The sequence below is a fragment of the Rhinopithecus bieti genome, unplaced genomic scaffold (genome assembly GCF_001698545.2).
Source record: "Rhinopithecus bieti isolate Rb0 unplaced genomic scaffold, ASM169854v2 scaffold_1037, whole genome shotgun sequence".
In the NCBI taxonomy this organism is placed as follows: domain Eukaryota; kingdom Metazoa; phylum Chordata; class Mammalia; order Primates; family Cercopithecidae; genus Rhinopithecus; species Rhinopithecus bieti.
This window is the reverse complement of record NW_016803268.1, coordinates 183,747-200,660: the sequence shown is the minus strand read 5'-3', so window position 1 is coordinate 200,660 and position 16,914 is coordinate 183,747. Positions and strand designations below refer to the sequence as shown.

General features: G+C 56.8%; 1 protein-coding gene across 1 annotated transcript in view; it reads left to right on the top strand.

Annotated features, from left to right (window-relative positions):
* Positions 1 to 16,914, top strand: part of TCF25 (TCF25 ribosome quality control complex subunit) — a 35,230-nt gene that overhangs the window by 15,368 nt on the left and 2,948 nt on the right. The window contains 11 exon segments of the mRNA XM_017871192.1: positions 3,068 to 3,150; positions 4,457 to 4,587; positions 5,863 to 5,962; positions 6,797 to 6,890; positions 9,303 to 9,395; positions 9,506 to 9,611; positions 11,486 to 11,645; positions 13,574 to 13,661; positions 14,419 to 14,577; positions 15,653 to 15,743; positions 16,730 to 16,809. Of these exon segments, the coding sequence (XP_017726681.1) occupies positions 3,068 to 3,150; positions 4,457 to 4,587; positions 5,863 to 5,962; positions 6,797 to 6,890; positions 9,303 to 9,395; positions 9,506 to 9,611; positions 11,486 to 11,645; positions 13,574 to 13,661; positions 14,419 to 14,577; positions 15,653 to 15,743; positions 16,730 to 16,809 (1,185 nt within the window).

Sequence of the window (16,914 nt, the reverse complement as noted above, 5' to 3'; positions counted from 1 at the left end):
TTTTTAGTAGAGATGGAGTTTCACCATGTTGGCCAAGCTGGTCTCGAACTCCTGACCTCGGGTCATACACCTGCTTTGGCCTCTCAAAGTGCTGGGATTATAGGCGTGAGCCATGGCGCCCGGCCAAGATAAATTTCATCTGTGTCCATTCAGTAGTTCTTTTTTTTTTTTTTTTTTGAGGCAGAGTCTCACTCTGTCGCCGGGGCTGGAGTGCAGTGGCCGGATCTCAGCTCACTGCAAGCTCCGCCTCCCGGTATTCAGTAGTTCTTAATGGTTGGGCAGCCCTAGATGAGGATGGCTGGCTGTGATGAGGAGCGCAGGGTCTTTCAGCTCCTTATAGGAGGAAAGGCAGGGGTGTCTGCTTCTGGGACTTTATGTAGGAGGTATGTTCCGCCTCTGAACTCTCCATTGAAGTGTCCAGAAGGTGTTTCGTTTTTTTTGTTTTGTTTTGTTTTGTTTTTTAGAGACCTGATCTTGCTGGGTTGCTCAGTCTGGTTTTGAACTCATGGCCTGAAGTGATCCTCCCATCTCAGCCTCCCAAATAGCTGGGACTATAGGCACATGCCACCGCTAATTTATTTTATTTTATTTTTTGTAGAAACAAGGTCTTACTTTGTTGTCCAGGCTGGTGTCAAACTCCTGGCTTCAACCGATCCTCCTCCCTCCGCCTCCCAAAGTGCTAGGATTACAGGCATGAGCCACCACGCCCAGCCAGACACATCCTCTTTTATTTGCACATCTGAGTTCTAAGCATTTTGTTTGTTTGTTTGTTTGTTTTGTTTTTTTTTTTGAGAGGGAGTCTCGTTTTGTCACCCAGGCTGGAGCTCAGTGGTGTGATCTCAGCTCACTGCAACCTCCGCCTCCTGGGTTCAAACGATTCTCCTGCCTCAGCTTCCCAAGTAACTGGGATTACAGGCACGCGCCACCATGCTCGGCTGTTTTTTGTATTTTTAGTAGATACGGGGTTTCACCACATTGGCCAGGCTGGCGTCGAACTCCTGACCTCAAGTGATCCGCTCCTCTCTGCCTCCCAAAGTGCTGGGATTAACAGCCCTGAGCCACTGCGCCCGGCCTCCCAAAGTGCTGGGATTACAGGTGTGAGCCACCGCGCCCGGCCTAAGCCTTGTTTGTGCACCATGGTATCCCCGGGTCATTTCTTCACCCCAGTGGTAGCATGTGTCCAGATGTTGGCTACAGTCCCCTTGTCTGCAGGCATTTCTGTGAAACTGCCCAAGAATGAGTTTTCCCATCTTGAGTCACCTAAAGTGCCCTTCGGTAGAGTCACCAGCTCACACTCAGCGTCTGCCTGGGTCCTTCACCTTCTTACTTGTGTAGGTGATGTGGGTCTGGAAATCCATCATCGTGTGTGGGCAGAAGCGTTGGTGTTTTGATTCTGGGTAGATTGAGGATGTTTTCATGTGCTGTTGTTCACACTTTCCCTGGATTTCTAACAGGTTTTGCTTTATATTTTACTTTACATTTTTGGTGTTGATGTGTTTCCTTGGGAATGTTAGTGAAAAATTGACTTTAAAATGTCTACTTTGTTATCTGTATTTCCCTGAGCTGAGGGTTCCACCTCGTCCCACTCTTTGTTTGCATCTGCTTGGTTTGTCTTTGCCATTTCTTTACATTTTTGCATGGTTTTATTTCTGCAAATTATAATTAATAGTAATTAGTATAACTATTAATACTGATTACTAATAGTAATTAGTTGACAATAATTGCCTTTATTATTTTATAGTATTATTATACTTTTGTTATATTATTTCTTTAAAAATTTAAGTTCTACCAAAAACTTCCATGGAGAAGCCACGGTGCCCTTGTCCTGCTCCTCCAAGACAAGACCTGGCCTGTTTCTGTTTCCGCTTCTGGTGGTTCTCTCAGAATCTCAGAAAAACACAGGCACTGCTTTTTCTTGGGCGCTTGACTTCCTACTATGCCAGCCGGGCCAGCTCATTGCCCCGGCACCTCAGCACTACTCCTGTTGCTCGGGGTGCCTGCCAGCCTTCAGACTCCTCCAGACTTCTGTCCCCTGCCCCTCCCGGCATCTGGCCAGGCTGCCTCGCTGGGCCTGTTCTGGAGGCTTCCTGACTCGTTTTGTGGGACGGCTGACCTGGGGTCAGGCTGTCCCTGGGATTCTGTAGACCTGGCGCAGGAGAGTGCTGAAGGATGACTCTCCTAGGCCTGGGCGTGTGCTGCAGGCAGGAGAAGCAGGCTGGGGCCACCTTCACGTCAGGAGGGCCCACCACGCTGGCCTCCGCTCTGCAGTGGCTGAACTGCGGGGGCCTGGGGCCAGGGCAGGAATGGCCCCGCGGGCAGGGAACTGCATTGTGCTGATGGTGACTGTGGGCATGGCTGCTGCTGTCCATGCTGCCACAGCTCCCACGCCCCACCTCTCCTGCACCTGTGTGCTCAGGCAGAGTGCCCTGAGCTCTGTTATTTGGGGGTCTCTGCCACGGGGTCAGGCCCACCCTAAGCACTGGTCAGGTGGTATCTAAGCGGGGCGGGTAGGGCAGCATGGAAAAGGCATGGAGCTGCTGTTACATCAGAGGTGGTTGGTTTCTTAAGTTGAGTGATGGGCATGTGGAAATATTAGCATGTTATTCTCTTTCTTTTCATTTTCTTTTTTTGTTTTCTTCTTGAGACAGGGTCTTGCTCTGTCACCCAGGCTGGAGTGTTGGGATCACAGGTGCAGACCATCACGCCAGGCTAATTTTTAAAATCCTTTGTAGAAATGGGGTTTTGCTGTCTTGCCCAGGCCAGTCTGGAACTCCTGGGTTCAAGAAATCCTCCATCTTGGCCTCTCAAAGTGCCAGGATTATAGGTGTGAGCCACCGCGCCCGGCCAGAATTGTTTCTCTCTCTGTGGGGCCCTCCCTGCTCCACCCGTCCCGCAGCAGTTGCTGAGGCTTGTTTGCATCCTGTCCCTATTGCATCCCCATCCTGCCCCACATGCCCTCTCCGCCCCTCAGTTTTGCTTCCACAGCCCCTGCAGGGATCAGGCAGCCAAGCCTTGGTCCCCACACACCACAGGAAGTAAAGCTGTACCTGTGTCCCATTCTCCCCAGGCCACGGCAGAGACAGCGCGTGTACCCCAAGTGCACATGGCTGACCACCCCTAAGAGCACCTGGCCCCGGTACAGCAAACCAGGTGAGGGTCTGCAGAGGCTGCTGGGGGGGGTCTGGGCACTGGCCCGCGCTGGGCACTGGGGGGCATTAGTGCCCCTTGAGCCGAGCCTCTCGCTCCAGGAGTACCCGTGCACACTGTGTGACTGTTTGTTGCCACACTGAGGGCTTGAGTGCTGGAGGCCTGGCCCAGGACCTCGATACAGAGCCTCCCAGGCACCGTCTTTGTGTGACTGTCTTTTCATGCAGGTTCTTCCTACCGTTCTGCCATCGACCTTTGCCTTATGGAAGCAGTCGAGTTCATTTTAAACTGCAATATTTTGTATATTATTGCAAACTAATAAGTGCACGTGATTTTAAAATAAATTGCCGCAGTGAAGACAGGCATGGAGTGTTGGGTACTTGGTGGTGTGGTGCAGGGAAGTGTCAGGAGGCCCTCAGGGGCCAGGGCAGGGATGGCCTGTGGGAAGGGAGCTGTGCGGTGCCCTTGGCGATTGGCTTGGCTGCTGCCGTCAGTGCTGCCGCGGCTCCCATGCCTGCCTCTCCTGCGCTTGTGTCTGGGGGGGTGCCAGAGATTGCCTGCGTACATTCTGTAAGGACGCGTCTAAGAGCGAGGCCTGTGCTGTCCACAGGTGGACGCTGCTGCTCATGGCCCCTTCCCTTCCTAGCAGGACCCCCTGAGCACTGCAGACAGGGGCTCCATGGCCATGTGTTCCTGCAGGACTCGGGCCTTGGGCAGGGCCATCAAGAAGGTATCACTGCAGGGGACCTATTCCATGGAGGTCCTGGGAGGCTGAGCTTTTCAGGTTTATCAGAAGAAACGGGGCCCCGCGCACCCAGTCAGACGGGGAGCAGAGAGATAGGGTGGCCACATGCTACAAAGCTCTGTGGCTTCAGAGGCCTGGTGCTGTGGCCAGCTGTGCCACCGCACTCCACCCCGCCCTTCCACGGCCACCCTGGACATTCACCTCTGTCAGACTTGGTCTGGGGACAGTGCTTGGCCTGGCCAGATCTGGTGACCTGTGACCTGTGTGTGTCCTTGTCCCTGACACTCCCTCCAGGCCAGTGGGGCTTGAGCTGTATCTGAGTTCTGGGGGGAAACACATCTTTATAGGAAGCTAAAGCAGACAGGATGCCGCCTCCTGGTGTAGACCAGACTGCGGGTGTTCTGGGAAGGTGCCCGGACCTGGGTGATACGCGTGAGTACACACTCAGGTCAAGTTTGTTGATATTGCAGGGGCCTCGTCAAGAACACGAGGGTGAAGGCTGTGCTTGGAGCTGCCCACATGCCTGCTCCCGGCACACCCTCCCTGAGCACTCTCCCCTCCCAGGTCTGTCCATGCGGCTGCTGGAATCAAAAAAAGGCCTCTCCTTCTTTGCGTTTGAGCACAGTGAGGAGTACCAGCAGGCTCAGCACAAGTTCCTGGTGGCCGTGGAGTCTATGGAGCCGAACAACATCGTGGTGCGTGGTCCTTGCAGCCCCCGACAGGAACAGGGGCCGTGTAGCCACCACTGCCCTGGGCCTCCTGCTTCCCTGGTGGTTGGGGGAGGCGTGCTAACTCCTGCCCTTCCCAACAGGAAGGGTGCCAGTCTCTGCAGGGTGGTCTGGCCCCGTGACCAGAGGGAGATGTGTTCAGAGGCTCTAGGCAGAGTGAGCTCCATCCATCCTCAGAGAAGAGGCTGGAGCCCTGCGTTCTCAGCCGTTCTTGGAGACCGTGCAGTAGTGCCGTGTGACGCAGGCCCAGGACTCTGGGGTTCCTCACTGCTGCCCTTGCCTCCTGCAGCTCAGCACAGGGGAGCAGCTCAGATTTCCTGACCCCAGACAGCCCCCACACAGTCCCCGACAGCCTCCAGGCAGCCCCGACAGCCCCAGGCAGCCCCTCACAGCCCCGGGCAGCCCCACGCAGCCGCCGTACAGCCCCAGGCAGCCCCAGGCAGCCCCTCACAATCCTCGGGTAGTCCATCCACCTGTCAGTGATGGAGTCCTCTCCTTACAAACCCCCAGGCTTGGTGCCCCAGGGTCGCGAGACCCTAACCAACCCCGTCTTCAGAACCAGAGGGAGCCCGTCCTCACATTCTCTGGCCACCCTCACCCCGTCCATGCTGCCTCAAGGCTGTGGTCAGGGGCAGGATGCTTCTGAGAGCTCAGCGTCGTCTCCCCTGTGGGAAAAGCTGCTGCTTTCCATTCCTCTTTCTTGGGGCGTGGTGGGGAGTTAGGTGGCCCCGGCCTGGGCATGTCAGGTTTGAATTCTTGCTTTAAATCATATCATTGGTTCAGCTTAGCAATAATAACTAGCCCGTTTTGAGTTAGGGGATGTTGTGAGTGTCGACCCTGGTAATTCCCGTTTTTGTTTTTGGAGTCGGAATCTCACTCTCTTGCCTAAGCTAGAGTGCATTGGCGCAGTCTCAGCCCGGGTTCAAGCCGTTCTTCTGCCTCAGCCTCCCAAGTACCTGGGATTACAGGCACACGCCATCACACCCGGCTAATTTTTGTATTTTTATTAGAGACCAGGTTTGCCACATTGCCCAGGCTGGTCTCGAACTCTGGATCTCAAGTGATCCTCCTGCCTCGCCCTCCTGAAGTGCTGGGATTACAGGCATGATCCACTGTGCCCAGCCTCCCCTGGTTTTAAATGCCTGAAAGAAAGGCGTGCCTGGTAGCCGGGGCCTTGCTGGGTGTCTGTCCCCAAGAGGGCTGTGTGTGCCTTTCCTCCAGGGCTGTCCTCCCTTCTGGTAGGTTCTGCTCCAGACGAGCCCTTATCACGTTGACTCGCTGCTGCAGCTCAGCGATGCCTGCCGCTTTCAAGAGGATCAGGAGATGGCTCGAGACCTCGTAGGTAAGGCAGAGCCCCCACCCGTTCCCGTCAGCTGTGGGAGCACCTCAGGCCATCAAGACAGATGCGGTGGTGTAAGATGACGGGGGCTGCCAGGATATCCACGACAGCTTTATTGAGATGCAACCCACATGGCACAGAACTTACCCATTGAAAGCTTTTGTTTGTTGTTGGTGTTTAATATACGCCTCAGCCTCCTGAGTAGCTGGGACTACAGGCAGCCGCCAACACGCCTGGCTAATATTTTGTATTTTTAGTAGAGACGGGTTTCATTGTGTTTGCCAGGATGGTCTCCTGACCTCGTGAGCCGCCCGCCTCGGCCTCCCGAAGTGCTGGGATCACAGGCGTGAGCCACCGCGTCTGGCCCTCTGGCTTTTATTTACAATCAGGTTTTCAAGGTTCATCCTCATTGTAGCACGAACCAGAACGTTGTTTGTTTTTCCTCCACCGTGTGGACGGACCACGTTTTGTGTGTCCGTCATGAGTTGACAGCCACGTGGGCTGTTGTAAATAGTGGTGCTGATGTCAGTGTGCACGCGCAGCCTTCGGTGGACGCGCCTGTGCTGCCCACGTGGACACCTGGTTCTGTCAGGACATGGCGGCAGTTGTGCCTCATGGTGTTTAAGGTGTTTCCGTCTCAAGCTGACAAGTTCTGTGGTTGAAATAAATGCAGCCTGGCATCCAGGGTACCCAGGGTCCTATCTGCCCTCTCAGTGTCCAGGATTCTAGTTGCATGACCTTCCGTCCAGACCTTTCCTTGCTGTCCATCATCAGAGGAGGGGCCGTGGTTGCTGTGTGTGGCCATGACACCCTCCCCTGGCGACCGTGTGCCTGCAGAGAGAGCGCTGTACAGCATGGAATGTGCATTCCACCCCCTGTTCAGTCTCACCAGCGGGGCCTGCCGGCTGGATTACCGCAGACCCGAGAACAGGTGAGTGCAGCCGCCCTGGAGGGGACACAGCTCCCCCTCCCTTCTCCTGCGAGTGAGGCTGGGGGAGGTGCAGCAGGCACCGCATGACTGCCCTCCAGGGTGGACCAGGGCCCACAGGTCCAGAGTGACCCACCTTCCTCTCTCTGGTCCCAAGGATGGAGGGATTGGATTGGCTCAGCCCAGGTTTACATTTGTCTGTGGACATGCCTGATGCCACTCTGGAGGTCAGAGTAGGAGGTCTGCTGAGCCCAGGAGTTCAAGTCCAGCCTGGGCACCAAAGTGAGACCTCATCTCTTAAAAAATAAAAATAAAAATAAATGTTTGTGTTAGAAATGACCCTGGCTGGGCACAGTGGTTCATGCCTGTAATCCCAGCACTCTGGGAGGCTGAGGTGGGAGGATTGCTTGAGCCCGGTGTGAAGACCAGTCTGGGCACCATGGCAAGATGCAGTCTCTACAGAACTTTTTTTTTTTTTTTTTTGAGATGAAGTTTTATTCTGTTGCCCCCGCTAGAGTGCAGTGGCATGATTTCGGCTCACTGCAAGCTCCGCCTCCCGGGTTCAAGCAATTTTCCTGCTTCAGCCTCCCGAGTAGCTGGTACTACAGGCACGTGCCACCACGCCCGGCTAATTTTTTGTATTTTTTAGTAGAGAGAGTTTCACCGTGTTAGCCAGGATGGTCTGGATCTCCTGACCTTGTGATCCACCTGCCTCGGCCTTCCAAAATGCTGGGATTACAGGCGTGAGCCACTGCGCCTGGCCACTACAGAACATTTTAAAAACTAGCTAGGCCTGGTGGCGCGTGCCTGTAGTCCCAGCTACTTGGGAGGTTGAGGCAAGAGTATCGCTCAAGCGAGCAGGAGGTTGAGGCTGCAGTGAGCCGAGATCATGCCAGTGCACTCCAGCCTGGGCAACAGAGTGAGACCTTGTCTCTCCAAAAAAAAAAAAAGGAAGTGAGACTGAGAAACCACATCTCCACAGTGGGCTCTGCAATTGCATTTCCTTCTGTGTCTGGCTGAGAAAACCCATCCCTAGCAAGTTTAGAAGCTTTGGAGGGCTTTGCAGGTTTGAGCTTAAATCAGTGAGGAGCTCAGAGTCAGCCTGACCCTTGCTCACCTGTGCTGAGCGGCCACATGTGCAGGACTCTCTTCTTTCAGATACTTCTGCCCCTAAAGCCATCCCTCTGGCATCAGCCCTCAATGGTCAGACCTGGACTGGCTTCCGCCAGACCTTCCCGCAGCCTGTCCTGTGGGCCTTTTGTGGAGTAGACCAGCTTCTGTCCGCTGTCCTGCCTCTCCTGTGTGCAGCGCCCTGTTTCTCTGGCCACCCTGGGTTGTCTCTAATGTGGGATCTGCTCCTCCCCTCGGCCCTCCTGGCAAGCCAAGGTCCACTGACCCCTTCTGCACGGATTGTCTGCAATGTGTGCTGGATCTGAGTTTCCTCCACTGGTTTTCTTTATGTTAGTTTTGTCTCTTCCAATGAAATTCTTATTTGAATTTCATTCGAAATACTCCGAACGAAGTAGATTATAAAATATTAATCTTTCCAGGCATGAAAGGGACAGTGGGCTGTTGATAGAAGTAGCAGCCCACCAGCATCCAAAAGTCACGGGCTCCGTGTATCCAGCCTGAGTGCTGTTAGCCGCTGTTGAGACTGGAGGATAAATTAAGATCATAATTGTAACAGGAGATTTTAACTCTCTCCCTGTAAATGATAATTAATAAACAAAAACAAGATCAAGATTTCAAAGAAGTTTGATTTTCAGTATGCAAATTTGTGTATAACTCTGTAAAGGACAAGGAGAGCACATACCTCCTCTCCAGACATGGCTCTCTGTGTGCTGGGCAACTAGGAAATGCCAGTAGAACCCAGAGAGCAGAATGGGGGTGGAGCAGGTGGTGCTGGCCGGGGCACTTAGCAGAGGGTGGGGTGGAGCAGGTACTGGCCGGGTCACTGAGCGAGGGGTGGGGTGGAGCGGGTACTGGCCGGGGCGCTGAGCGGAGGGTGGGGTGGAGCGGGTGCTGGCCGGGGCGCTGAGCGGAGGGTGGGGTGGAGCGGGTGCTGGCCGGGGCGCTGAGCGGAGGGTGGGGTGGAGCGGGTGCTGGCCGGGGCGCTGAGCGGAGGGTGGGGTGGAGCGGGTGCTGGCCGGGGCGCTGAGCGGAGGGTGGGGTGGAGCGGGTGCTGGCCGGGGCGCTGAGCGGAGGGTGGGGTGGAGCGGGTGCTGGCCGGGGCGCTGAGCGGAGGGTGGGGTGGAGCGGGTGCTGGCCGGGGCGCTGAGCGGAGGGTGGGGTGGAGCGGGTGCTGGCCGGGGCGCTGAGCGGAGGGTGGGGTGGAGCAGGTGCTGGCCGCAGCTCTGTCCACAGGGCGTTCTCCTTTGTGTCGCTGTAATTCATGTGGAACTATTTTGGATCTAGGAGCTTCTACTTGGCCCTCTACAAGCAGATGAGCTTCCTGGAGAAGCGAGGCTGCCCGCGCACGGCGCTGGAGTACTGCAAGCTCATTTTGAGGTGAGTGTCTGCTCAGGGCCAAGCCCGCCCGTGCTCCCTGTCCTGGCTGCAGGCCAGCCTGATGGTGCCCGTGTTGCCCTTTGCTCTGCTCTCTGCGCTGCCTCTGGAAGTCTGGAGCCGGACGAGGACCCCCTCTGCATGCTGCTGCTGATCGACCACCTGGCCTTGCGGGCCCGGAACTACGAGTACCTGATCCGCCTCTTCCAGGAGTGGGAGGTAGGTGCGAGTCTGGTGAGGTCCCGTGGAGGGACAGACATCTGCTTCTTCTATTTTCTTGGTTTGGTATCTGTGTGCTCACGGGACAGTTTGGGGATGAAATGGTAATCGCCCTAGGGCAGAACCCCGTCCTCCTGCCTTGCTTGTCTCCCTTGCCGCTTCTAGGGCGTGGAATCTGGTTTTCCTAGGGACAGTACAGCAGCCTTATGTCAGAATCCTCATACGTGTGTACACATGCACAAATGTGTCTGCAAGGACCGTGATGCTGGTAATGACAAAAAACTGGAAGACCCAAGCTCCTCGTGGGCATTTCGGGAGGATGCAGCTGGGAGGCAGAGGAAGGGCTGGTTGCATGGGGCTGGCACAGGGACCCCTAGCACGTCCGTCCTGTTCCATGGGAAGAGTGTGAGTACAGCAGGAGAGACTTGAGCTCTGTCCCCCGTTGGAATGTTGGAATGATAATTTAGGTGTATTGGGTTAGATATACTATATTAAAGTTAATTTCACTAGTTTTCTCTTTAATGCAGCTCCTAGGAAATTTAAATTGACACCTGGGCTCCCATTATGTTCCTACTGGGTAGCGCTTCTGTGGACGGACACGTGGGGCTTTGTAATGCTAACCTCCAGCAGGGCCTGGGGCTGGGGAGAAGGCGGTGACAGCTCTGGACTTTCTCTGTTGCTGTGTTGAATGTTTTCATTGCACATGTTCATGGATGATGAAAGTGGGTACATTATTCTGATTTTTTAGCATTTGGCATAGTGGCCAGGAAGTCTCACTCCCAGGAATATGGTTTATAGAAATTCCTGGAGCTCACAAAAGTGTAGGTGCAGGGAAACCTCAGGGAGTCCCCCAAAATGGGTCTGCAGAAGAATGTTGATGATGGTGTTTAAGGTCACAAAACAGTCTGTGATCGCATTTTGATAGAAAATGCAGTGAATCACCTGTCTATGATATGTAAGGCTGAGAAGGGCAAGAGAAACGCACGCGGGGTGGGCGGCTCCCGGAAACTCGCGCAATGGGCTGTTCTCCGAAACTCGCGCAGTGGGCTGTTCCCGGAAACTCGCGCGGGGTGGGCTGTTCCCAGAAACTCGTTCGGGGTGTGCTGTTCCCGGAAACTCGCGCTGTGGGCTGTTCCCGGAAACTCGCACGGGGTGGGCTGTTCCCGGAAACTCGCGTGGGGTGGGCTGTTCCCGGAAACTCACGCGGTGGGCTGTTCTCTGAAACTCGCACGGGGTGGGCTGTTCCCGGAAACTCACGCGGTGGCCTGCTCCCGGAAACTTCGCGCGCGGTGGGCTGTTCCCGGAAACTCGCGCCGTAGGCTGTTCCCAGAAACTGGCGCGCGGTGGGCTGTTCCCGGAAACTCGCGCGGTGGGCTGTTCCCGGAAACTCGCGCGGTGGCCTGCTCCCGGAAACTCGCGCGCGGTGGGCTGTTCCCGGAAACTCGCGCGCGGTGGGCTGTTCCCGGAAACTCGCGCGGTGGCCTGCTCCCGGAAACTCGCGCGCGGTGGGCTGTTCCCGGAAACTCGCGCGCGGTAGGCTGTTCTCGTCTTTGTAAATTTTCCAAGTTGAGAACATTGACTGCTGAGCTTCCAAGAGGATGCCTGCGGCAGGTGGGACCCTCACTCCCCACAGCCTCCTCACTCCCACGCAGTCTACTCCTCAGGCCCTCCCACGCACTCTGTCTCTTCTTCGCGGAAAGCCCCCCAGGTGGATGTTTTAAGTTATCTTTATGCTGAGTTAGAAGAAGGTCCCTGTGTTGCCTGCAGAATATACCTGCTGGGGGTAGGGCCCATTGGTGGCGTCAGAGCCTCTGCAGACTGACATGTTTTGTCTTTGACTTAAGGCTCCACGGCTGTTTCTTCATCCCCTGTAGGCTCATCGGAACCTGTCCCAGCTCCCAAATTTTGCCTTCTCCGTTCCACTGGCGTATTTCCTGCTGAGCCAGCAGACAGACCTCCCTGAGCACGAGCGGAGCTCTGCCAGGGAGAAGGCCTCTCTCTTGATACAGCAGGCGCTCACCATGTTCCCTGGAGGTGGGTGCCGCGTCTCGCCTGGGGTAGGGGTGTGTCCAGCCATGGGGGCTGCTTTTCCTGGTAGGGGAGGCCAGGTCCCAGTCCTTCCCCACACCTACAGAAATATGCATTCTCTGGTAGGGCCTGCAAACCTGCCCTACCAAACCTGAAAGATGATCGGCTCATCTCAGAACCCGCTGCATGCCACGCCAGGCACGAGGAGGTGGCAGGCATCCCGACCCCCGCAGGGCTTGTGTTCTAGAGCGCAGAGACAGAACTGGCTGGGTGGTGCTGGGCATTGGATTGTACCAGTGCTGGGGAGGAGAACAAAGCAGAGGAAGGTCTCAGCAGTTCCCAGGCATGGCCGAGAGAGTTGTGCTCAGTACCATGCTGGGATGCAGAACGGAGGTCTGTGCTGTCCACACAGACTCAGCCTGCACAGCCCCTGAACCCTGACTGCATCTGGGTAGCCTCACTCCACACACATGTGGACGGGCACAGTGAGGCTGCCACCTGGGCAGACCTTGGGGGCTGACCCTGCCTGACAGCATGTGAGAAATCCCTCTTTAAGACGGGGCTCCTCTGAGGGGCTGTGAGGGGTGAGGGTTCTTTGCGTGCAGCTGGTACACACACACTGCGTGACCACTCATCATCTATTAGAACGTCTCGGAAGCATCAACCCTTCCCTGGTTCTGTGGGTTTCTAGGGCTCTGTCTGGGCCCCAGGGAGGCCCACAGCATTGGGTTGGGCAGCTTCTAGCACAAGCAGAAGTGTGCCCACCAGAGGGGCCTGGCCAGGCCTCAGTCTGCTCACTGACCCCAAAAGCTTCATCTCCTGTGTCTAAGAAGCACCTTTGTCCTCCTGTGGGGCCCGCATGCAGCTGGCCATGTGCTGTGGTCCACCAGTGCAGCCCTGTCTGGGAGCGGGGCTGGGAGGCCCTGTCCTACACGGCAGAGCTGTGCCGCTGTCTCACACGCTGTAGTGTCAGCTCCTCCCTCGAAGGCAGGCGGGCTCCCAAGAAGCCATTGCCACTTATCTCAGAGCACTGGAGATCACTGCAGGCATGGGGGTGGAACAGGCTCTGCCCTGGGGGCCCATTCCCCCACATGGCGGCCTCCGACCTCAACACAGCCCTGCAGTGCTGGCCCTTCCACTGGGCACAGGTGGCCTCTGCTCCCACCAGCCTGCCGTGGGGTCCAGTCTTTGAGATTAAAACATCCAACCCTGACCAAGTGCAGTGGCTCACGCTTGTAATCCCAGCACTTTGGGAGGTCGAGGTGGGCGGATCACCTGAGGTCAGGAGTTCAAGATCAGCCTGGTCAAAATGGTGAAATCCTGTCTCTACCAAAAATACAAAAATTAGCCAGGCGTGGTGGCAGGCGCCTGTAATCGCGGCACTTTGGGAAGCCGAGGTGGGCAGATCACCTAAAGTCAGGAGTTCGAGACCAGCCTGGTCAAAATGGTGAAACCCAGTCTCTACTAAAAATACAAAAATTAACTGGGCGCGGTGGCGGGCGCCTGTAATCCCAGCTACTCGGGAGGCTGAGACAGGAGAATCACTTGAGCCTGGGAGGTGGAGGTTGTCATGAGCTGAGATCGCGCCACTGCACTCCAGCCTGGGCGACAGAGTGAGACCCTGTCTCAGAAAGAAAGAAAAACAACCCCACGTGTGTGGAGGGTGGTGGGTGAATCTTCCCTTGGATGCAGATGGGGACGCTGGGAGGCTCCTTGGGGCTGGTGTGAAGGAGACCCCAGCCTCACACCCTGGGCACGCCAGCAGCAGCAGCTCAGAATGCCACCCAGAAGCAAGCCGCTGGCCCTGCAGACTCTTCCACCTTAGAACAGCTGTGTCTGTGACAAGGACCTCACTGTGTCCGTTACCACTTCGGGGGCTGGGAGTGGCCGGGTTTGTACTGAGGGCCCCCATAGAGCCTCCGCTTCCCCTGCAGTCCTCCTGCCTCTGCTCGAGTCCTGCAGCGTGCGGCCCGACATCACGGTTTCCAGTCACAGCTTCTTTGGACCCAATGCCGAAATAAGGTGAAGAGTGGCTGGCGGGGCTCATCTGTGGGTGCCTGTGGGTTCGGAGCCTGGGAGCTGTTTTCACTCATCCCGAGAGGGCGTGGGGGACCTGCTCCCGGCAGCAGGAGGGGCTGTGGTGGTGGCCCCGGGGACTATCATTTGACGTGGGAGGGCTCAGGAGCCCCCTTCTCTGTGGGAAAGCCCAGGTGGGATAGGTGAGCAGCCTCCAGCTTAAAACCGAGGCTGGTAAAGAGGTGCCGGGCGCGGTGACACATGCCTGTAATCAGCTTTTTGGGAGGCCGAGGTGGGAGGTTGGCTTGTGCCTAGGAGGGCAAAGCTGCAGTGAGCTGTTTGTGCTCCTGCACTCCAGCCTGGGTGACAGCGAGACCCTGTCTCATAAAACAAGCAAATGAAGAGGGAACAAACACAAGAGAAAACGCACGCCGCGGGGTCATCCCCTGGCCCTTGGGAGCCGGTGCGGACCTCCAGGGCTCGCCCTGTGTGTGCACAGATTGACCCACCCTGGTTGCAGTTTCACATTTCTGTGAAGTCGGTTGTGCTTCCTAAAGAACACAAACAGCACCCAGCAGGCTCGTGGCACATACCTGTGTGCCCTAGCCCCACGCCCTCAGGCCAGCAGCCTAGGGGCCCCCTTCCACTTGAGGCCACAGGGCACTCCCTAGACCACCCCTCTACCCAACCCTGGGACTCTTCTGGCCTCGAGGCAGGCCCTGGCCTAAAGAGGGTTCTGCTCATGGCCCTTGCTCTCCCACAGCCAGCCCCCTGCCCTGAGCCAGCTGGTGAGCCTGTACCTCGGGAGGTCACACTTTCTCTGGAAAGAGCCTGCCACCATGAGCTGGCTGGAGGAGAACGTCCGTGCGGTTCTGCAGACTGTGGACGCCGGGGACCCTGTCGTGGAAGCCTGTGAGAACCGGTGAGCTAGGGGTTTGCACAAGGCCTGCCACGCCCCCTCCTCAGGGACCCTCATCCCAGACACGAGGGCCTCGGATTCAGGAGGCGAGAGGGGCTGTGAGCAGCTTGGCCTCCGCTGCTGTGGGGCCTGTGTGGAGCCTACGAGATGGAACACAGCCCTTGGCCTGTCCCAGAGGCTTCCTGGGAGGCAGCTGTGGTCATCAGCACAGAGTCCCGAGCTGCTGTTCCCGGGTGCCTGGGGCTGGAGTGGTGGCTTCTGGTCGTGCAGTGTTTCCACATGAGCTGAGGTGATGACGAGTCTGTCACACCAGCATCTTGGGGGTAAACTGGCGGAGATGAGAGTCCCCTGTGTGTGAACATTTTGGAGGCTCGTGCCCTGATGCATCTGCATCTGACAGGCAGCCCCTCACCTGTTCTTGTCTCTTTCGCCTGTGGCCCCATGCTCGTTTGAGCGTCAGCACCGTGGCTCTGCGCACGGTGTGGCCAGGCTCGGTGAGGACCGCGTGGGAGTGGCACCCATTTGCATCTCCACAGTGAAGTCTGTGTGCTGCAGACGTGAGGCTGTGCCCGGGGCGGCCCAAGAGGTGCTGGTGCCCCCAGCCCCTGGCAGTCATGGGTCCTGTCCACGTGTCTGCTTCCTCACTGGACTGGACATTTCTCGCGGACGGAGCGTTTTGTTCCCTGTACTGCTGTCCGAGAGCGACCTCCAGCGGGGCCCAGTGTCTGCCTGTAGCCGCAGCAGGGACACGCCGAGGTGTCCTTTCATGTAGTTGAACTCAGTGAATTCCCACCAGAAGCCACTGGCCACGGCTCTCATCGTTCTTGTTCTTTGGATGAAGAGGCTGAGTCACAGGCCCTGCGGCTGGGATTGGCCCCTAGAGGTTCCCTAACCACAGGCCAGGACCAGCTGTGCTGCCTCTGCTTGAGAGTCAAATGGTAAAATGTGCAGTGTTCGGAGGCACCAGAGATGCAGCGAGATGCCCAGTGCTGGGTGGGGGTGGGGACCCTGGTGCTGTGGTGGCTACCATTTCATTTGCCATGTCTGTCTACTGTACCTTGTTTCTTCCCGGCCTCAGGCGGAAGGTGCTCTACCAGCGTGCACCCAGGAATATCCACCGTCATGTGATCCTCTCTGAGATCAAGGAAGCCGTGGCTGCCCTGCCCCCGGTAAGGGAGAAAGGCTGAAATGGGAGCTTTGTGTAAGCCGGTCACATGAACGCCCCTTCTGCTCCGGGCGGTCCACGTGCAGACGTGCGTGGTGCAGGCTCCCTCAGCAGCCCAGCTCTGCCATGGCAGGGGTAGGGGCTAGCGCAGAGGGCTCCTCCTTTCCTGGCAGCCAGGGTTCGGGTGCTTGTTGTTTTGAGAGAGAAATCATTTGGGGGCTCAGAGCACGAGCTGAGTAGTCACCTTGGTGAACTGCTCCGTCCATGGTCTTCTGAGTGCTTGGTGCAGCTGCTGGGGTATAGTCCTGCTCTGACACCTCCTGTGCTGGAGGTGCTGCTTCTATCTCAAAAACCTAAGGATTTTATACTGTTGTTAAGGGGTGAGATAGAACGAGTGAGAAAACCAGCAAGTCGGAGGGTCGCAGGACCACGGAGCGTCCATTGGGGACAGCTTAGTGCCTCCTGGTTTAACTTCGGCTGCTCTGCAGGCCCTTATGACCGGCATGGCTGGCTTTGTCCGGGGCTATGAGCTTCTGACTCTTCTTAGTTGAGTGGTAGCACATGGCACTGTGCGTGGGGGCTGAGGGGCGAGGCAGCGAGTGCACCAGGAGCTCTGTGCAACCCGCGGGCGGCTCAGGGTCCCTGTAGCCTGCATTTGCTGAAGTGAGAGCTTCTGACACGTGGTGAAGATCTTGGCAGGCGTGAGCAGCACGTGACCCCCTTCCTTCCCCACCACATACTCCGGTGTGCAGGGCAGACGCCTCGCAGGTTCACCTCGACTCCCGTGAGTGTCCTGGTGGCAGAAGGACTGTCCCACCCTCACCCAAAGCTCGTTGGTACAAAAAGCACAGCCGTTTCTGTCAGACTCTGTGGCTATCTCTCAGCAGATGCATCCAGTCCACGCTGGAGTCGACTGAAGGACTCTGCTGGGAGAGGCAGAGGCCCCCCGGCAGCATGCGTAGCATCTTCGTTTTGTGTCCCTTTCTGAAGGACGTGACCACGCAGTCTGTGATGGGGTTTGACCCTCTGCCTCCTTCGGACACAATCTACTCCTACGTCAGGCCAGAGAGGTACCTCCCTCCTCCCAGTTCGCACCTTCCACCTCCCTTCTCCCACCTCTCTCCTCCTTCCTCTCACCTCCCCTCCCACCTCCCTCCTCCCTCCTCCCACCTCCC